Raw genomic sequence first — 22,042 nt, 5'->3', positions numbered from 1 at the left:
AACACAAGCAGGGAGCTACCCGAGTGAGGAGCAGAGCATACAGACAGATCATTCCAAAACCTGCATGCAGCCAAAAATGCACTCGTGGGACTGGGGAGATGGCTTAGCGGTTAAGGCGCTTGCCTGCAAAGCCAAAGGACCTCGGTTCAACTCTCCAGGACCCACGTAAGCCAGATGCACAAGGAGGCGCACACATCTGGAGTTCGTTTGCAGTGGCTGGAGGCCCTGGCATGCCCATTCTTCCTCTCTCTATCTCTCTCTAGAGTAAATAAATTAAAATAAATCTTTAAAAAAATGCACTGATCCCTTCCCTGCAATTCACCCTCCTGTTCTTTACATTGCCTTTAAAACAATAAAATAGGAGCGGTGAGCTCCAGGCTGGGCTTCAATTTTAATGAGCACGAATGTATTCATCACATTTCTCATCACTGTGACAACAAAGCTCACAGAAGCCATTCAAGATAGCTGAGGTTTCTTTTGTTTGGCTCAGTCTCAAATGACCTTGTGGAGGGAGGACGTGGGGACTAGATGGGCTCAATGCCTGTCAGTGGGAGCTGGCAGCTAGTCACACTGCAGCAGCAGACAGGAAAGGCAGCCCAGGCAGAAACTGAAGAGGACATCACCTTCAAGGCTCCCCTCTAATGGCCCCTGTATGCCAGCTCGACCCCACTCCCAAACAGCGCCACCAGCTGGGGACCAAGTGTTAAAGCACCTGAGACCTTGGGGCATGTTTCACAGTCAAATGACAATGAATACTTAGTCTGCCTTGGGCCCAGCTCCATCTTTGCATATGACAAACATGGTCTCTTGCAAATTCTTCCTCCATCCCAGGCATCTCTGGGGTTCCCAGGGTTATTGCAAACCTGTCCTCACTGCCTCGAGGTTTCATCACGGCCCTGATGATACACACACAAACATACACCCTGTTTTCTTGGCTAAACACCCGCATTCTGCCCCTGCTCACCGAGGTTCTGGAAGAAATTTGCTAACCTGAGCACGGAGATCATTCGCTCACTTCTGCAGCATAGGGGGACCCCCCATGGCCGAGGGAGGGGTCTTCCTTCACTCTCCACGCCGCTGTGCGGTCCTCCTTGCCTCTGGCCTGGCGGGATTCCCATGCAGGTCACCTGTGTGCTGAATCATGGGATGAGTGAATGACCCATCTGACTGGGAATGTAGAGGGCTCCATGACAAGGCACAAGCCCAGCAGCACACAGCAAGTGGCACAGTCAGAGGCGGCCAGCTTCTCTCTTCACTGGGTGCCCTCCTTTGCTAGGGTCACCCCCCCCCCCAGGAGGAATAAGTAGGGGTAAAGTTCATCCATCAGCGATTCCTGTCACACCTGACCCCCTCTCTTCATTGATGGCTCCTCTGGGGCCTGCACTCCTTTGGGGCCCCAAACATGTTAGGGCAGAGGCTGTCTGTCACGGTGTTAATGGTATCCCATCAGGGCCTGGCCCAAGCTGGGGCTGCATGCATGACAGGCAAGGGAAGAGGCAGGCAAGATGCTTTTCATGCTCATCTTGTCTTCTACCAAGCAATGTACACTGAGCCATCTATCCAGCTCTGTCTCTCTCTCTTCTCTCCCCTTCTCTACACCTCCTTCCTGCGCATCTCCAGTTGCAATCAGAGTGGCATGAACTTCAGGCATCTTTGTTGCAGAACATTGGGCCACTTTCCATGTACATGTCCAGAGCCAGGCACCACATTCCTCTGCTCCCCTTCCCATCCTGTCAGACACAGGCAGGGCCCCAGGCTAAGACAGGCCTAAGGTATCAGACATGACCAGGGCTTCAGGCTACAGAGAGGTTGCAGAAGCCTGAACCCCAGACAAATCTCAGGTCGTGGGACCAGCAGGAGTAAGGACCCTCCCCCCATAGAACAAAGCGCCTGGACATCCTAATAAGACTTAGGCTTCCCTCATCACCCAGTGACCTTTGGCCAGTTGCCTAGGAAACTCCTTATGTGGTATCAGCCAGCAGCCTTCACACAGCCCATCCCCCTGCAACCCATACCCTATTCCTCTTCCCACCAGTAGATAGATCACTCAACTCTCTCCCTACATGCTGGAATGAACGTCCCCGTATGCCAACTAGGCACCAGCAAGCAACTTTTGAACCCACCAATCTCCTTAGGACCCTCTTCCTGCTCTCTCTTTCTCAACTGCTTATAAAACCTCAGTCCCAAGCTGGGCGTGGTGGCGCATGCCTTTAATCCCAGCACTCGGGAGGCAGAGGTAGGTGGATCGCCGTGAGTTCAAGGCCGGCCTGAGACTACACAGTGAATTCCAGCTCAGCCTGGGCTAGAGTGAGACCCTACCTCGAAAAAATAAACAAACAAACAAAAAAAAAAAAAAACCCCACGTCAATCTCCTGAGAAATAAACAAACTGCTATTTTAAGCTGTCTTCTAGGTGTTTCCTCCTGGTGCCCTTACGGCCACTAAAGACCCTGCTCCACAGTTGCCTGGACGACTCCAAGCAGCTGGTACATAATGGCACCTGAGCAGCAAGGGACCCACACCATCCCAGCACCGAACGGCAGGCCTGCAGCAGACACTGTTCTGGATGCGGAGACCACGGCCCGAGCTGAATGCCCGAGCATGCCGGCCGGGGCTGCCCTCCAGGCCCCCACATCCTCCCTCTTCTCTCACGTGAGACCCATGCTGTCTTCCCACTGCTTGCTCAGACGTCTTCCCTTGCTGCTCTCTGCTGTTTGGATTGTAATGAAAAGTGTCTGTAATGAGATGTTTTCTAACTGTCTTTGTCCCTCTGTAGACATATTCTTCCTTCTTAATATTTCCCGTGCTTTGCTGAATTCTGGCTGATGTCAGTTATGCAATGAATAATTCATGATGAGGTAAGGCTCCTTTTCTTCCCACTGCAACCAGTCTCTCAGGGGTTATTTTTCCCATTTAGACTCCTTGCCTGACCGAGTTAGCTGCGGTCCTTAAATGCTACGATGACATTGACTCTGGGACGTGTCTGTTGGCCGCTGGCTTACAGAGCCACTTCCTCGCGGGTGATGTTTTATTTGTATACTTAAACATTTTTATTAGGATAAGTGGTGAGTGCTTAGGCTCCAACCAGATGCTCATAATTTCCCTTTGTTACTTAAGCCACGACTGGAGTGCGCCGTGGGCGTGAACTTCCACGTACCGGATGGTGCTCGTGCTCGGTGAGAGCCTCGCCGGGGCCACGGCGCGTGATCTGAGCACAGGGGTCTGGGATCTCATTCTGCTCTCTGACTTTCTGGGATCAGCTGTGCAGGGGGAGCGAGCCTGAGTCATGGCTTCCTGTGCTCACCGTCTGTCATTAATGCCATACCTGTGTCATGACTGTGCACGCAATACCTTTGTGGTTCTGTCTGGGGACAGTTTGTATGACACAGGAAGTAAGGCTTCTTTTTCTGAAGGCTCAGGAGAACTTACTAGGAAATGCCTGGCCACCAAGGCTGTTCCTTACAGTTTCCAAGCTTTCTGGTTGTGGGTTGGTTGGTTTGTTTTGTTTCGGACAACGTCACATTGGCCCAGGTGGCTTCAAAGTTGCCACACAGCCCAGGCTGACCTGGCACCAATCCTCCTGCCTCAGCCTCCCAAGTGCTGGGATGAGGTCTTGGACCACCGTGCCCGACCTATTCAAATTGCTATTTTACACGTATTGCCTATGTGTGTGATCAAGGCGCTTGCATGCCATGGCAGGTGTGTGGAGCTCAGGGGACAGCCCCGGGTGTCAGTCCTCTTCCTGCACCTGTCCGAGAGAGGTCTCTTTTTGTTCACACTGCGACTCGGGCCACCTGGCCCGGGAGCTTCTGGAATTCCCATCTTCACTTCCCACTTCTGGAAGATCGGGAATATAGACTTGCTGTGCATCTGGCTTTAGATGACTCTGGGGAACCAAACTCAGGTTGTCACATTTGTGCAGTGAGTGCTTTACCCACTGAGCCATGTCTCCAGCCTCAGCTTGAGTTGATTTATTTATTTGGTTTTTGGAGATAGGGTCTCACTCTGGCCCAGGCTGATTTGGAATTCACTATATAGTCAGAGCGATCTTGAACTCATGATGGGCCTCCTACCTCTGCCTCTTAAGTACGGGAATTAAAGGCATACACCACCACGCCTGCTGTTCAGCTTGAATTTTTAATGTGATGCTTAACTGACTAATTTCTCTTCTCCACGCCTGGGCCCATCTCTCTCTCTCTACCCCAGGCCTTTCCTTTTTGAAGAAGCTTCAGAAGCTACGACTTGGTCCTGATCTTTAAAAAAAAAAATTTTAATATTTTTTTAATTTTTTTTTATTTATTTATTTGAGAGCGACAGACACAGAGAAAAAGACAGATAGAGGGAGAGAGAGAGAATGGGCGTGCCAGGGCTTCCAGCCTCTGCAAACGAACTCCAGACGCATGCGCCCCCTTGTGCATCTGGCTAACGTGGGACCTGGGGAACCGAGCCTCGAACCGGGGTCCTTAAGCTTCACAGGCAAGCGCTTAACCGCTAAGCCATCTCTCCAGCCCAGGACCAAGTATTCTTAACATGGACATCCATTGGGGACATCTCATTGAAGCCACCACAAAGGTCAAAGCAGTGCAACATTGTGTTCTGTCCCTCTCTGTCCAGAATGTAGGAATATGGTGTACTGATGTCAGCTCCCAGGGTGACATTGCGTCCTGTCTCTCCATGTCCAGGATGTAGGACACGTACTGATGTCTTCTCCCAGCAGCTTGGGCAGCCCTGTGCTTCCTGTTCTGCTCATTCCAGCCCACATGAACTTTCTCTAGGGCTGGCTCCACTCCTTGCTGATACTTTCTTGGCATTCTTGGCAGAGTTGCACATTCCTGCCACCTCTGTTATCCTGGGGTCTCCACAAAAGCATAGGCTTCACAGCCGCTTCTCAAGAGCAGCCTGCCAGACCCTGCCTCACCTCCTCACCTTCCTTTGGAGCCTGACTGGCAGTGCCCAGGGCCCTGCAAGCCTTGTGTTCTGATCCTGCATGTCTACATATGAGCGCCATGTGGATGACACCATGCTTAGCCACCAGCCTAAGTGGTGACCAGTCTCCCTCTGTCCCTGTAGAGTCCAGTGAACTCTGAGTGCCTGGGCAGCTGAACCTAGAAGAACACTTACCAGGTGGACCTGAGTAAGGAGTGAGCCCTGGAGCTTTCTTTTCTTTTGGTGAAATGTTGACACTCTTGTTCCTACCTGTGTGGATCCAGCCAATTACTGAGATATCCAAAGGCATCTTTTCTACTGTCCCAATGTCAAGTAGTTAGTTTCTTCTTTTTTTAAAAAAATATTTTTTACTTATTCATTTGTGAGGAGAGAGAGAAAGAGAGAATAGGAGGTTTCTATTTAATGGCACAATTCTCTTTCATAAAAATATCCTCCTGCACACAAGCTTCAGTTCACTATTTTTCTTTATTTTTTTTTAATTTTTATTTATTTATTTATTTGAGAGCAACAGACACAGAGAGAAAGACAGATAGAGGGAGAGAGAGAGAATGGGCGCGCCAGGGCTTCCAGCCTCTGCAAACGAACTCCAGACGCGTGCGCCCCCTTGTGCATCTGGCTAACGTGGGACCTGGGGAACCGAGCCTCGAACCGGGGTCCTTAGGCTTCACAGGCAAGCGCTTAACCGCTAAGCCATCTCTCCAGCCCCTATTTTTCTTTTTGACCAGACTGCATGTTTTCAAATTCTTTTAGTCTGCCTTTTGTTCCAAATTCCCCTGTAAGTCTGAATAAATGCATCTACAACAACTATGTTACAGAGGAATGCTATTGTGGTGCTTTGATTCAGGTGTTCCCCATAAACTTAGGTGTTCTGAATGCTAACTTTCCAGCTGTAGAGATTTGGGAACTAACACCTCCTGGAGGCAGTGTATTGTTGGGGGCGGGCTTATGGGTGTTACAGCCAGTTTCCCCTTGCCAGTGTGTGGCACACTCTCCCATTGCCATTGTCCACCTGATGTTGGTAAGGAGGTAATGTCCAACTTCTGCTCATGCCATAAATTCCCTTGCCATCATGGAGCTTCCCCTCGAGTCTGTAAGCCAAAATAAACCTTTTTTTTCCCCCACAAGCTGCTCTTGGTCAGGTGTTTCCTGCCAGCAATGTGAACCTGACTACAACAGCTATGCTATCTCAAAAATTTTTATATCCAGTTCCTGAATTGGTTACTTTGGAATTCAGCTATATTCAATGTCTCTGGACATGGACAAGATGCAGAGAAATTCTTTGCCAGAAAGTGACGTGAATGGCTTCTAATCTGATTCTCAAATACAGCTCTCTTTTCCACCAGAAACCTTAGGTTGCTCAAAATCCACATAGTACAAGGTCTTTTAACTGAGCTTTAATACAAAAAAAAAAAAAAACACACACACACACACAAAAAAAAAAAACAACACACAAAACACTATAATCACTATAATGGCACACAATAAGTGTTCATACTGCAAAAAATGGCATTGGGCATAGCAAAGAAATATTCAACCAATGCAAGATTTAAAACAAACACGGCAAACTTCAAAATCTGGCTCTAAGTCCAACACCTATAACCAGTGACAAGTCTCCAAATTTGATGATTCTAACCAGTGATGAGTGTCTAGTTCCAATTTCAACCCTCCAGCTAGGATACTCCCAATCCCAGAAAACTTCATCCAGTGCTGGCAGCTCTCCTTGGCAGCCATCCCATAGTCCTGGCATCTCCACTGGGTCTCTACTGCAACCCACAATTTATATTAATGGTTCCACTGGATTTTTCACACAGGTAATCCAACAAGCCTGCTTCACATTGCCCATGGCTATTTCCAATAAACAAAACCATGTTTCAAATTCAATGAGTTTCTCTGCCCCACATTTGGTATACTGCATAGTACCAGATAGGCTACCAACTTGTTAGTCAGGGGGGAAACAAATCCAACTTTGAAGAACAAGATAGTCCTTCAAAAGAGTCTCCAGGGCTGGAGAGATGGCTTAGCGGTTAAGTGCTTGCCTGTGAAGCCTAAGGACCCCGGTTCGAGGCTCAGTTCCCCAGGTCCCACGTTAGCCAGATGCACAAGGGGGCACACGTGTCTGGAGTTCGTTTGCAGAGGCTGGAAGCCCTGGTGCACCCATTCTCTCTCTTTCTCTCTATCTGTCTTTCTGTGTCTGTCACTCTCAAATAAATAAATAAATAAAATTTTAAAAAAATTATTAAAAAAGAGTCTCCATTCTGCCTGCTGTCCCAATGCAGATCAGCTGGCCCAATCTCAGTGGTTATAATCTCTCAAATGATTGCAGATGAACAGGCAGCAGTTTCAACCCAAAGAATTCCTTTCTTTCTGTGCCATATCCATCTGTTCATACCAGTCTGTTTCTATGCAAAACAACCCTGCACAAGTTCTCAGGAAACAAGCTGGCAGGAGAGCACAGTCTCTCACACAAACTGCTTCTACAGCAGTCCTGACCAGGTGCTTCCTCAGCCTCATAAGCCAACCTCACAGGCCATAGTTCTGACTGCATCCAGGTCCTTCAACTCTGACCAGGATACACCATCAAGCTCTAATTCGAGCACTTCAAGGCATCTCATAGGCCAAGGTTTCAAATCCATCCACCCCTAAAAATCAGTTCCAAAAGGCCAAAGCCATAGAATGAGGTTTTTAACATGGATGAACCCACTTCTTGGTACCAATTAACTGATGCAGCTAATTTCATGTTGCTGGCACAAAGGACCTTGCCAAAAGCTGTATGTAGGAGGAAAGGGTTTGCTTTGGCTTACAGTCTTGAGGGGAAACTCCATGATGGAAGGAAAAACCATGGGATGAGCAGAGGCCAGACATCACTTCCTGGTCAACATCCGATGGACAATGGCATCAGGAGACTGAAAACACTGGCAAGAGGAAGCTGACTATAATACCCATAAACTTATCCCCAACAACACACCTCAAAGAGGCTCTAAATACCAAATTGCCTCCAGCTGTGGATCAAGTATTGAGAACACGTCAGTTTACAGGGGACTGCTGAATCAAACCACCACACCATCCATAGAGAACAATGCAGGAATCAGGCTGTGATGGAAGTGAGGTGAGGGTCTGTAGAGTTGGGGATGCCTCACACCTTATACAAACACAGCAGGCACCTGGGTAAAAAAATAAATGAAGCTGTGCCCTTAGTGTTCTTAACCAAAATAAAAATAGATAGCAAAAGCAGTTGTTGAGTTGCATACCTACAACTGCAGAACTGGGGAGGCTGAGACGGGATAATAAAGGGATTTAGACCAGCCTGAGCTATCCTGTGAGACCTTATCTCCAACACCAAAATAAAGAATATCACATATTGCTCTGGTATGTGGGTCCTATGTTCACATTTTGTAATTTGTATGCATTTTGGAGTAAGAGTCAGTAGTAGAGGCTGGGGTCTAATGAGGGGTGTTGAAGGCTGAAGATCTTAAGGTGGTGGGACAGTAGATATGTATATAGAGAGGCTGAATACTGTGGATAGAAAGGTCTAAATGGGTTCAAGGGAAGATGTTAAAGAGAGAGAGGTTTAACCAAAACTGAAATGTTATAATGATAATATGGCCTTAGAGAAACCTATGATTTGTAAGCTAATGAAAAAATAAACATAATTTAAAAAGTTGAGTTTGGGAAAAAGTAGTCTGAGGAATGTGCCCACAGTCATAGGTTGTTGTAGGAAAATCAAATGTAATAGGTAACAATATTTCTGTGGTGACTCCTTGAACATTTAAATTATGTGAGATACACAAAAACTATAAATAAAGTTGTGGTATTTTAGTCAGATTATGCCATCAAAAGTATGAATGATTTTTACAGTCTCTATTTCAGGGCATGCTGCCTTTCTCATGGGGTTGGTACAAGAGTTGTGCACCTAATAATATGCAGCAGGAGACTATTGGGAACAGCATAGATACTCTATTTGGTGGGCGCTCCCTGTATGCTGGATGAAGTCAGATTTTTTTTTTTTTTTTTTTTGAGACAGAGTATCACTCTAGCCCAGGCTGACCTGGAACTCACTCTGTAGTCCTAGACTCGCCTCAAACTCATGACAATCTACCTACTCTGCCTTCTGAGTTCTGGAATTAAAGACATGTGACACCATTCCCAGGTATAGTTACTTTTCATTGATGGGACACTCACCAGGCCAGAAGCAACTTATGGGGGAGGAATGGAATTTTCAGGCTTACAGAATCCTGGGAAGGTTCCATCTCAGTGGGAATAGCTGGTTCACCACAGCAGCCACAGCAGAGAGATGGAGAAGGCACCAGCAGCAAGCACCAACAGCCAAAAATACAAATAGCCAGAGCCCCAAACTAGCTCTTTTCACTTAGTAAGGCTAGACTAAAAAATCCACCCCCAGTCACACCTCCTCCCCAGCAGGATTCCACCCACTGCAGACACAAGTTGCAAACTCAATAAAAAATCTCTGAGGCTATGGGGCCATACATTCACATTCAAGCCACCACACTGTTCTCCTCTTCCCCATAGACTCATTACCATTACCATCTCATAATCCAAATTGCATTCAGTCCAACTTTAAAGGTCTGCATAGTCTTTACTAACTTTAACATTGTTCAAAAGTCCCAAGTCTCATCTGAAACTTAAGAATGTTTTTTCACTGTAAACCCTATAAGATCAAAACAAGTTACATATTCCCAACACATAATGGCACAGAATTAACATCTCCATTGATAAAAGGAGATACTGAACCAATGGATATTCAATAACTATTAGGTAGACATCAAACATCTGCAGTCAAGTCGAATATCCAAAATCACTGATGAAAGTGTCTGAATCTTCATTCTTCACCTCCAGCTGGGCTGTTCAAAGCCCAGGGTAACATCCCAAGCCAGCAGCTCTCCATGGCAGCCATGACACAGTCCTGGTCTATGCAAAATATGATTGGGTCAACACTGCAAACCATGGTTCATCTTCACAGCTCCATACACTAGCCTTACTGGGCCTCCACACAGGGAATCCAACCCTGAATCATTTTGCCCAGGGGACATTTCCAAAACAAAACCATGTTGCACATCCAAAGACTCTTTCTTTCCATCATTTGTTACACTCCACAGTACCTGGTACTAACAAATTTGTAAATCCACGGGGGAATAAATCGTGACGTTGAACAGCAGGTTACTTGCTTAGAGTTTTCTTCAGGCCACCTTCCTTGAAAAAGAAAGTGTGTTCTCACTCATTTGAGTCTTCCATGGGTGAATGTCCCCCTCTGCATTTTACCTATTATCACAATGACAAGCAGTTAGCCCACCCTTGAAGGTAGTAATCTGCTTGACCTAAAACCAGTCTCTGTGCCTATAACTTCAAATTTGCTTAAACTGTTTCTGTGATAAACCTTGCATCTTTTCTATATTTCTGTGCTATGCCCTTATTCCAAGCACATCAATCTATTAGCTTGCTTGCTTGCTTTTTTTCTTTCTTTCTTTTCTCCTCTTTTTTTTTTTTTTTTTTTTTTTTTTTTTTTTTTTTTTTTGAGGTAGGGTCTTGCTCTAGCCAAGGCTGACCTGGAATTCACTCAGTAGTCTCAGGGTGGCTTCGAACTCATGGCAATCCTCTCACCTCTGCCTCCCAAGTGCTGGGATTAAAGGTGTGCACCCCCACGCCTGGCTAGAATCTATTACTGTTAAATTCAAACTCTCGAGGCATGGTCAGAAACATGCAGCCAGCCTTTCTGCCAGTAGATCAGCTCCAATAAAATTCTCTCCCTTTTAAGACTTCCTAAGACAGGCCTTTCCAATCCACAATTCTCTCTGTATTTAGAGACTGAATCTTGCACCAGAATAGCCCTTCCAACATTGCTTACTGCAAGGCTTCTCTAGTCCAAAGAACCAAATCTTGCCACAGTCCTCCAGTCAACACAATGAAAAGGACCAACATCCGCATGGTCAGGTCGATGACAGCAACAGCCTCACTTCCTGGTTCCCATTTACTGTTGCAGTTCTCTTTCATTGCCGGGACAATCAACTGACCAAAAGCAGCTTTTGGGAGTAATAGTTTTACTTCAGGCTTACAGAATCCAGGGGAAGTTACATCATGGTGGAAGAAGCTGGATCCCTCCAGCATCCACAGGAGAGAGAGGGAGAGACCAGCAGCAGCAAGCAAAGATAGCCAGAGCTACAAACTAGCTCTTTCACCTAGTTTTCTGCACTAACATGGACTCGTGGTCTGGACTCAAGTTGCCAGTTCAATCTGAATGAAGTAATAATAATAATAATAATAAACCTTCAGGTGTGGGGCCATATAATCCCACGCAAACCTTGTAGCTCCCAACAGAGGTCCTAAACAGTAGGCGCTAGATGAATACACACCTTATGGAAGGAGATTCAAGGACAAAGCAGTTGATTCCTGCTCACAGGGTGATGGGTCTAAATGATTCATTGGACTTTTTAGCCATGCTGTGGCAGTAAGCACCCAGGATGTGGCTAGTAACTCGGAAAGGAGAGATGGGATTCACAGGCCTCTGGTTATTTCTCAAACAGGCTTGGGTAGAACCTATGCTTGGCACATGCTGGGCAATTTCTCTCCTACCAAGTCACATGGTAGGCAGAACTGGACTTGGTCCCGCCCCGCCCCTCCACTGCACCTGTGGGGGAGATGGAAAGTGAAAGTTCCAAGTAAGTCTCTCTTTCCTGTAAATTGACTGACTCTGCACCAGGGCTTTCCAAGCTCCTGAGGAAGCTGGGAGGAGAGTTTGCATCCAATACCACAACCTTGTTCCTGGCTGCACAAGCCTCCAGCCCTGAGCAGGGGCCCATTGGAACTCTGAAGAGCTGCTCACGCTGACTTCTCGGGGCAGACCTGTCACTGGTCATAGCGCCTGCGTGGGTGACACTTGGAGAGGTGAGAACAGAGCCTGGAGGGGTCACATTCCATGGGGGCTGGAGAAGGCACAGTGGGCAGGGAGAAGGGAGGGAGGGTTGCTGCTGGACCCTAAAGAACAAGGAGCCCGGGGGACGAGGGGCCCAGCTCAGGAAAAGTTGCTGTCGCAAGGGCAACCTGTTCACAGCCCACACAGTGGCACACTGGTGAGCTGGGAGGGTCTGGAGTTATGTGTGAGCCTTTTAAAAAAATATTTATTTAGTTAGTTATTTGAGAGTGACCGACAGAGAAAGAGGCAGATAGAGAGAGAGAGAATGGGCACACCAGGGCTTCCAGCCACTGCAAAAGAACTCCAGACGTGTGCACCCCCTTGTGCATCTGGATAACGTGGGTCCTGGGGAATTGAGCCTCAAACTGGGGTCCTTAGGCTTCACAGGCAAGCGCTTAACCGCTAAGCCATCTCTCCAGCCCTGTGTGAGCCTTTTGTGTGAGTCTTCCTGGAGCCTCACCAGGTCAGACACAGGTCTAACTAGAGGAGAGGGCTGGACTTCTCTTTCTGATGCTCTTGGAGAGTCTTTTCCTTTGAAAACAGCACTTCCAGCCTCTCTGTAACACAAACCACGCAGCAGCCTTGGTCCTTGACAGTCACCGAGCCCGGCATTCCCGTAGCTATTTCTGGTGTAAAGAAAACCATGCAGCACCCAGTTAGACCTCTTGAGATTGAGTCCTGGGCCAGAGTCTGCCTCACTGCCCACGCCTACACTGCTGAGAAGGACTGTCTCCCCAAGGAGGGCAGACAGTGCCCCTTCCTTGCCAGCCACCCTCACCACGCCTAAAATGTAGGAGGGCAAAAACACTCTTCTAGAAGTCTCCACAGCAGACTTGTACAGTCTGCCAGGGAAGGTGGCTCTCTGCCTGCTGACACTAAGCGGGGAAAGTCTTTGTAAGACAAAGGTACAAATCTAGGGGCCTGAATGTTGGGAAAAAAAATAAGTGGCGTGGGCTGGGGTGGGTTATGTGGCAGACACTTGCTGAGCATGTGTGAGGCCACAGGTTCAGCTCTCAGCACAGGGAAGTGGGAGGTGAGGGGAGGTGTGGAAAGGTCAAAGAACTGTCAACCATATTTGAATTATTTCTCTCAGATTAGAATGTCATCCTGAAGTCCTTAGACATATGCACACTTTCTGAAACATGAACTTTTATTATTAGTCAATTAATTCCAAGTCGTCAATGATGACCATCAACTTAAAGGCACCAGTAGAAGAAACAATTCAGGTATAATTGTAAGGAAAGTGTAAAAGAAAAGTCAAAGAGAACACCGGACTTGATCTCTGCAGACAGACTGTTCATTGAGAGAAGCAGCGAGGGACATCAGATCTCCCTTGGGATGAAGTCTGAAGCACTGAGCCAGGCTGGGGTGCAAGTTTATAAGGAGAATCCTAAGAAAAACAGACTGAACCAGGTGCAGTTGATAAGAAAAATGTAGCTGCCTGTGTCCTTGTTCAGAACAGGCTTCTTTAGCCAGGAATGTCTAAGGGAGGAGACTCAGATGGTCTCTGGTCCTTCAAGGCCATCTAGGCTAAGGAGAGTACATCAATCTGGGAAGGGTGCCAAACACCTCTTTGCCTTTTGTTTGCTTGTTTTTGTTTTTGTTTTGTTGAGATAGGGTCTCACTCCAGCTCTGGCTGACCTGGAATTCACTATTCTCAGGGTGGCCTCAAACCCATGGTGATCCTCTTACCTCTGCCTCCTGAGTGCTGGCTCTTTTTGCCCTCTTTATTAGCCATGAGATTCAAGTATGCATATTAATTATTTAATTCCCTTTGGTTTTCAGAGAAGGCTATTAACCCTTCAATAATACACAAGTATTTAAATGCTACCAAGAAATATAATTATTTATTTATTTATTTGATTGAGAGAGAGAGAGAGAGAATGAATAGGTGCACTAGGGCCATCAGACACTGCAAATGAACTTCAGATGCACATGGTACCTTGTGCAACTGGCTTATATGGATCCTGGGGAATCAAAGCTGGGCCCTTTGGCTTTGAAGGCAGGGTGCCTTAGCCACTAAGCTATCTCTCTGGCCCAGTAAGCAATATAATTTTTTATCTGTGTTGATGCCCACAAAAAAATGAGTAAACTTCATAAACATTATACTGAGTAATGGAAGCCAAGCAAATGCCTCATTTATGTGATGTTCGAGAATTAGCCAACTTGGGGAGATGAATCAGAGGTTAAAGGCATTTGCTTACGAAACGTACAGGTTCATGTTTCATCCCTAATGCCTGTGTAAAGCCAGATGCACAATGTGGCGCATGCATCTGGAATTCATTTGCAATGGTAAAAGGGACTTAGGTCTCCATACTCCCTCTCACTCTCTCAGATAATAATTATACATTTTACTTTTTTTTCATGCAGAGAGTGAGAGAGAAAACAGGTGCACTAGGGCCTCGAGCCTCTACAAACAAACTCCAGATGCATACGCCACTTTGTGTATCTGGCTGTACATGGGCACTGGGGAATTGAACCTGGACCGTTAGGCTTTGTAGGCAAATGACTTAACTGCTGAGCCATTTTTCCAGCCCAAATGAATATATATTTTTAAAGACTAAGACTAGTAATCCATAGTTGTACAAGTCAGGGTGCGGTTCCCTCTGGGGAGAATAGTACTGGGAGAAAAGGGTAAGTTTTGATCTGGTTTTGACAGCGAGAGGATAAAGCACGTCTTACCTCTGCCTTTGCTCCTAAGGGTTCAGTCTCCCATGGGTAACCATAGTCTAAGACTATTACATGGACAACCCTAGAAAGGTTTGTAGGGTTTAATTTGTGCCCTGTTCTCAGTAGCCTGATGACATGCTGAGCTGGCTTGCTCTGTCCCTCCTGAGGCCTGCACCATCCTCTTGGCCCACATTCCCACACTCCACCTGCAATCTGCCCCTCAGTCACTTGGCGTCACTGAGGGTGTAAAGGTCTCAGGTCCAGCACCGCCTCAGCTCCCTGGAGGACACGAAGAGGGACAGCTGCATCTGCTGCTCACCGCCTCAGGGTGAAAATTGTCCTCGTGCATAGCGGCTCACTTGGCGGTGGCACGTTCTGCTGCGTTCTGACAGAGCGGTCCTGCTGCACTGAGCTGGGTACCTCACCGTACCCGGGCAGAGTATGTACGCAACATGTCAGTTCATATGTACACACAACGGCTGGCAGGCGCTTAGCATTGTATCTGCTCGTCTATGACTTTAACCCAGTGAGATATTAAATCCCTCTGTGCTTGACTTCCACAAGCTCGGATGATGGGTACCCACCGTTTGCTTTCCTTGTTTCCAACCAGAAAACCATCTGACCCGCAAGGACGTGGATTGGGAGCGGGAGAAAATGCCAGGCAAGCAGGCGGCGACGGAATGCAAGGCTGGAGGTGACGCAAAGAGGTGACTGGTGGCTGGGGCGGGGCAGGACTGCTTCGGCAGAGGGCTCCTGCCCGTCCCCGTGGGAGTCACTGCTCTGGCAGCGCTGGCTGGGGAGTGGGCCTTGTCTTCTCAGCAGCCTGTGTTCAAGGGAAGAAGGGTCCTTGAGGCTTACCGTAACGATTGGGGGAGCAAGTCAGGCTCAGACAGGAGCACAACCCTGAGCAGGGGGTTCTGAGCATAGGAAGTGTCCCAGGCCGGGGCCTCCACTCAGTGAGTCCCGAGAAGGCAGAACACGGGTCTTCCTGGATCTGCTGCCTCTAAGGAAGCCCTTTAGGATTAATGCGTCCATGAAGTCAGGGCCACTTATGTGTCCATCAGTGAGTGAATTCAACCAACATCCAGCACCGTGTGGCAAACAGCGTGTGATCTCAGAACTCTGTCGTTAGCTCTGTCTGTGCTGGGGGACGAACATACATCATACATACATGCTGTCCCGCCACAGACGGCCACACCAGAGATATTTTAGTGAATCCAGAAACACATAAAGCTGAGCACAATTACACAGCAGCCCTGCCGAAGGAAAGGTTCCCCCATGGCCTGCAGAAGCATTGCTCTCTACAGCCCCATGGCTGCGTGCTCTCACAGCTGCCTGTTGACTGACTTACCCCTACTGAGAAACTTGTATTAGGACCTAAGTCACTAGTTAACCTACACTGAGAGAGTGGTGGGACACGTATTTCATTTCTAATGTTTGTGGGGACTTTTGTATGTGATCAGTGTATGTATGTGTGTTTATGTGTGCTCAGAGGAAGACATTTATGATAAGGTAAATATATTGACACACCATGTCACAGCCTTGAAATCCAGATCTGTGTCAATTCCACACACCACGTGCTCCGCGTGGAACACTGGCACAACTCCTCTTTTGTGTGTGCATGTGCACATGCTGTGCCTAAACATGTGTGATTGTAAGTGCACATGCGTAGGCATGCATTCACCTCTGTGTTTGTGTGAGTCCCTGCATCCTTGGGGCCATGGTTCCCCGAAGGCATCCAGCCAACTGTGGAGCAGTGTTTTGAGTGGCCATGAGGGCGACGGGAAGAGGTACACCCAGGAGACAGCTTCAGAGAGCAACTCCGCTTAATTGTCAGGGGGCTGAGTTTCTATAAGCAGTTGAGAGAAAATCCTAAGGGGGTTGGTGGGTTCAAAGGTTGCTTACTGATGCCCAGGGACTTTCATTCCAGCACATAGGGAGAGAGTCAGGTGATCTACACAGTGGTGGGAGAGGGTCGCAGGGGGATGGGCTGGGTGAAGGCTGCTTCTGATAAGGACTTTCCTAGGCAACTGGCCAAAGGTCACAGGGCTATGAGGGAAGCCTAAGTTCCTGGACGTCCAGGTGCCCCAGGCATGTAGAGAGAGAGTGGCCTCCTGTAGCTCAGGGGCCCTTAGCCATGCCTGGTAGCTCATGCCCATTTTAACCCTCAGTGGCCCGGGGTCCTAACCTGTGCCCCACATGTTTGAGTGCAAAGTCCAGAGGTAAACATATGGGGTCCACCTCAAACACTCTGTACCCTATCTCAAAGGAAGCACCTCCCCCTGTGCTGGTCTGACTCAGGTGTCCCCCATAAACTGAGGTGTTCTGAGTGCTAGGTTCCCATGTGATGGAGATTTGGGAACTAGCATCTCCTGTTAAGGGCAGGCTTATGGGTGTTATAGCCAGTTTCCCCATGCCAGTGTTTGGCACACTCTCCTATGAGCTTCCCCTTGAGTGTGTAAGCCAAAATAAGTCTTTCTTCCCACAAGCTACTCTTGGTTGGGTGATTTCTGCCAGCAATGCTAACCTGAGTGCCACACCCCCAATCCTAGTCCTCACTGTCCAGCTACAGTCACCGGCCACTTGCCGGCCATCGGGTCGCGGGAATCCTTCTTTCTCTACCTCTCCAAGGCTGGGCACATAGGAGTACGCCACCACTTCCAGCTTGTATGTGGGTGCTGACACCCAAGCTAATGTCCTCATGCTTGGAACCATTTTCCCCACTGAGCTATCACCTCCACCCTGAAATGAAACCTTTATTTCTCTCATCCATAGAGGGAAGAAGTGCAATACTCAGGGTGAAGACATGGAGCTACAAGACGGAGATCTGTCAGCTGAAGAAAGAGAATTTTTAGAACAGTTCTCTAAGTGGAAAAAGGATCAAGAGGTGGCCATTAAACAACTCTATGCCCTTGCAGAAGACATTGATGCAAACCATAAGAAAATGGTCAAGTCTAACGTGGTGACTAGTTCTGCTGCCGTGGCCTCTGGGGTCATGAGCCTCCTGGGCTTAGCCCTGGCTCCAGCCACTCTAGGAGCAAGCACGATGCTCACAGTGGCTGGCAGTGGTTTGGGCGCAGCAGCTGGGGTCACCAGAATTGTGACCGATGTGTGGGAAACATACCGCAATAGAAAAGCCCAAGCTCAGGCCAGCACCCTACTGCCCACTACTGACCAAGAGCTTGAAGATACTGGGGGAAAGAAAACATCCTATGTCACCAACATTGGCCAGATCATCCACAATTGCGGGAGCGCCGTGGACACCATCAGGAAGCACACCCGAGCTTTGCGGCTAGCCAGAGCCCACCCGCACTTGGCCACATCTGCCAGGCGCCTCATGACCACTGGCCAAGTGTCAACCCGAAGCGCCAGGCAGGTGCAAAAGGCTTTCACGGGCACAGCCCTGGCCATGACAAAGGAGGCCCTCTTGTGGAGAGGACTGATGTCAATCGGCTTCCTTTGCAGCAACATAGCTGCTCTCTCTGAGGAGTGGAAACAGCTGAAGGAAGGCACGAGGGCCGAGCTTGCAGAAGAGCTGCGGGCTTATGCGCGGGAGCTGGAGGAGCTGGTGGGGGAATGCACCCAGTACTACAAGCAGCTGCGGAACAAGGTGAGGGTGACGCTCTGGAAGGATCCCCAGGGATTTCAACGGGATCTTGTGAGGTCCAAAGTAGTGCAGACTCGAGATTTACATTCAGGTTGTCATGTTTGTAAGAAGCCATGCCCAGTCTTTTTTTTTTTTTTAAGGCATGAATGGAGTGGCTTTTTTTTTTTTTATTAAAGTGAGCACAAGAGAGAGAGAAAAAAAAATGGTGCCCCAGGACGTCCAGCCAATGTGATTGAATTCCAGAGGCATGCGCCACCGTGTGCATATGTACAACCTTGCACATGTGTCACCTCGAGCGTCGGGCTTGTGGGATCTGGAGACCCGAACATGGGTCCTTAGGCTTTGCAAGAATGTGCCTTTACTGCTCAAGTATTTGTAGTCCACAGTCCCTGGGTTTTTTATTTATGTATTCATTTGGTGTTTTTCAAGGTGGGATTTTGCTGTAGCCCAGGCTGACCTGAGCTGGCCTTGAACTCATGGTGAATCCCCAACCTCTGCCTCCAAATTGCTCGGCTTAAACACATGTACCACCATGCCTGATAACTATTTTGTGTGTGTGTTTTTCTTTTTTCCTTTTTTTGGTTTTTCGAGGTTGGGTCTCACTATAGCCCAGGCTGACCTGGAATTCACTATGGAGTCTCAGGGTGGTCTTGAGAACTCATGGCGATCCTCCTCCATCTGCCTCCCGAGTGCTGGGATTAAAGGCGTGCACCACCACGCCCAGCTCCTATTTTTGTTCATTGAGACAAAGCTTCACTCTGTAGTACAGGCTGGCTGGAATTCATGAGGATCCTCCTTCCTACACTCCGTTTTGGTCTTTTATTTTTTTGTTTTTATGAGGTAGCGTCTCACTCTAGCCCAGCCTGACCTGGAAATCCTTCTGTAGTGCAGGCTGGCCTTGAACTCACAGCAATCTCCCTGCTCTGCCTCCTCAGTGGGGGCATTAAAGGAATGCACCACCACGCCTGCTTTTTCCTCAAGCTCTTGAGTGCTAAAATTAAGGTGTGAAACACTACATCTGTCTTTTCTTTGTTTTCTTAACAACTCAACACATAACAATTATGCTATAATCTCTTTTTTTTCCAGAAAATGTTGCATGAAAGGAAACAAATGCAGGGACTGAGAAGATGGCTCAGTGGTTAAAGGTTTTGCTTGAAACACCTGCCAGGCCCCCGTGTCCAATTCCCAAGTCACCAATGGAAGCAGCCTACATAATGTGACTCAGCATCTGCTATCATTTGAGCCAGTTAAAGATCCTGGTATCTCTCTCTCTCACACACATACACACACGCGCGTGTAAAAACAATAAAAATTCCAAAAAGGAAAAAACCGGCCTATGAGCTCATGTTTGAAGGGGGGTAAGAAACTCAGACTCCATCCAGCACGAGAAGGCAGCATCCCAGGGAAGTGAGCAGCAGTGAAGACAGCTGACCCAGGTGACACAGGACCTTGGGTGCCTTTGACATCCACAGAACCATTCCTGGCTTTAACTCCGAAGTTAGGGAGGTGGAGGATGATGGTCAGACAAACCTTCCTTTGAGTCAGTACCCTCCAGGTTCTTGTCTTATGAGTTTGAAGAATGAAGAGAAAGATTTTTATAGAGTGTTAGAAAAGAAGACAGAGCTTCCATAAAGCAGGAGTGGTGTCTAGAAGTGGGAAAACCCCGGGGGAATTCTGAATGGGTGCTGAGCTGGTCAGTCCAGTTCCCATGCGTGGAGTTTAGACGCCCTGTAGTTTCAGTCTCTTCTTCCTGTCCGGTTTCTCGAAGAGGGGGACTCCTTTAGAAGGAAACGGAAGATGCCATGTCATGTGTCCTGGGACCTGGTAATCTTCTTTGAGACTTTACGCCAGGTTCTTGTGAAGGAGGACTACTTTTGAAAAAAGAGGATAAGGAAAAAACGGATTTCTCTCTTACGTATTTCTCTCTTAGAGGCTCAGGATATTGCCCACTTCTAGGCAAGAAAAAAAAACTGTTCACAATTTTTAGGGGATAGGGTCCTTGTTACCTTCAGCTGCCTAGTGAATTTTGATGTCATTTTCCTTCTGAAGAGGTAACCCTACCTGCCTCAGAGGGGACTCTGAGGACAGTAATAGGGCAGAGAGGAGAGGCCAGGAGAGTCACCCACTCAGAGGCCCAGTGACAGTCGCATGGGTCTCAAAGGAAAACCCCACCTCACCAGGAGGACTGACCCCAGCACTGAATCGCCCTCAGTCCCACCAACCAGCTGCTGGTGCCACTCTTTCATGGTCTCAGACACCGCACGGCAGCCGGTCACCTCAGTCAGCACCCTTCTCTGTCAGCCTCTGGAGTAGGAGATCAATACGGCAGAAGGGTCCCTGGGCGGGGGGCCGGGGGTGTGCACAGGAGGTCTTGTGTTTCCTGTCCCCTCAAGTCTCCGTTCCGCTCCTGGGAGCCTCCAGGAGGTGATGGCTCCGGGCCAGGTTTGCCCACAAAGATGTCACCGGCACCTGTTCTCCCAGATGTCCCTGAGCAGGAGCGAGGGGCAGTGGCTTCCTCTGCTCCTCCTCGCCCATGCCCAGGCCTGTTCTGCTCTCCAGGAGCTCACACCCCGCCGTCGCCCGCGCACTCGGCCTGGACCCCCGCCTGCGCCTTGCAGCGCGAGCCCCCCACCATCACTGCCTCCGGCCTCCGCTCCTCACCCCCCGCCTGACCCCCGGCTCCGCTCCCAGCCCCGTGGTGCCCTCAACGCAGTGCCTGGAACTGCAGGACGGTGTGGGCTGCCCACCCCTGCCCAGGCTGTGTGTGGCACCGCCCGTGGCTTCCAGGTGCCAGGGCCACACAGCAACCGACCTCGCAGACCTCCACCTCCGGGACAGGCCAAGACGTGAGCATCCGGGGACTCCCCGGCTCCGCACGCTCACCGGAAGGGGCGGGGCAAGGGCACGGCGTGCGCTCTGATTGGCCAGAGCGGAGGCGCCCTGCTGGAACTCAGCTGCCCTTTGTGAGCGCCGAGGTTGTGCCGGGTCTCCCGTGGGAAATGACCCTGGCGTGCCGGAGCTGTCTCCCGTGGCTCCCGTGCTTTGTTAGAGCTCCGGGCACATGACTGTCCCGTCCTGTACGAATGATCTGGATACTGACCTTGCATAACTGAAGCCTGCGCCCTCGGGCCCACACGTCCCTCTTGTCCCTCCCTCCGTCCCTGCTTCCTGGGCCTCACTACTTCCCATGTCGCGTGTGACTGCGCTCTTGTGCGGTAGGGCCTTTTTGTGTCTGGCTCTTTTCACTTAGCAGCAAGGGACACACCTGTCCTACTGGGTCATAGTCTTTATAGACATAGATCCCTATTAAGCTCCACCCATACATTAGACCTTGCATGTGAGGTAAAACTCATTCTTTGGTGTGCCAGGGCTCCCTCACAATTACTGCTTCTGTGTTCCCAGTGGCATGAGTCAATCTTTTCTTTGCCTACTGTGGTGGTTTGATTCAGGTGTTCCCCATAAACTGAGCTGATCGGAATGCTAGGATCCCATCTGATGGAGATTTGGGAATTAACACCTCCCGGAGAGTGTATTGTTGGGAGTGGGCTTATGGGTGTTATAGCCAGTTTCCCCATGCCGGTGTGTGGCACACTTTCCTGTTGCTATGGTCCAGTGTATGTTGTCCAGGGGGTGATGTCCACCCTCTGCTCATGCCATGGTTTTCCCCTGCCATTGTGGAGCTTCCCCTTGACCCTGAAAGCCAAAATAAATCTCTTTTGCTCAGAATTTGCTCTTGGTTGGGTGATTGCTAGCAGCAATGTGGACCGGACTGCAACAGTAAAGTGGTACCAGGAGTGGGGTTGCTGCTAGACACCTGACTGTGTGGCATTGGCTTTTGGTCAAGAGGAATGTGGGAGGATTTGAAACCTTGGCCTAAGAGATGCCTTTCAGTGC

At 48.9% G+C, this 22,042-nt stretch overlaps 2 protein-coding genes across 2 annotated transcripts; both read left to right on the top strand.

Moving 5' to 3' along the window:
* Positions 1-2,492: 2,492 nt before the first annotated feature.
* On the top strand, positions 2,493-19,399 carry LOC105943993 (apolipoprotein L6-like). Its single transcript, XM_045152265.1, has 5 exons — positions 2,493-2,651; positions 2,917-3,064; positions 15,152-15,248; positions 17,317-18,151; positions 19,235-19,399. Exons 1-5 carry the CDS (start codon positions 2,493-2,495, stop codon positions 19,289-19,291), a joined length of 1,296 nt encoding a protein of 431 aa, XP_045008200.1. The 3' UTR covers positions 19,292-19,399.
* Positions 19,400-20,575: 1,176 nt separating this feature from the next.
* On the top strand, positions 20,576-20,998 carry LOC123461555 (basic proline-rich protein-like). Its single transcript, XM_045152264.1, has one exon. The coding sequence runs from the start codon at positions 20,576-20,578 to the stop codon at positions 20,996-20,998; it is 423 nt and encodes a 140-aa protein (XP_045008199.1).
* The last annotated feature ends 1,044 nt before the right edge of the window (positions 20,999-22,042 follow it).

Source organism: Jaculus jaculus, chromosome 6, assembly GCF_020740685.1.
Source record: "Jaculus jaculus isolate mJacJac1 chromosome 6, mJacJac1.mat.Y.cur, whole genome shotgun sequence".
Taxonomy (NCBI): domain Eukaryota; kingdom Metazoa; phylum Chordata; class Mammalia; order Rodentia; family Dipodidae; genus Jaculus; species Jaculus jaculus.
Note: the sequence above shows the minus strand (reverse complement) of the source record. Positions and strands in the feature narration are given on the sequence as shown.

Coding starts and splice junctions, on each gene's coding strand:
- LOC123461555 (XM_045152264.1), top strand. CDS start 20,576: ATGGCTCCGGGCCAGGTTTGCCCACAAAGATGTCACCGGCACCTGTTC.
- LOC105943993 (XM_045152265.1), top strand. CDS start 2,493: ATGGCACCTGAGCAGCAAGGGACCCACACCATCCCAGCACCGAACGGC. Junction 2,652..2,916: donor CATCCTCCCTCTTCTCTCAC/GTGAGACCCATG, acceptor TTTCCCATTTAG/ACTCCTTGCCTGACCGAGTT. Junction 18,152..19,234: donor ACAAGCAGCTGCGGAACAAG/GTGAGGGTGACG, acceptor TTTTTTTTCCAG/AAAATGTTGCATGAAAGGAA.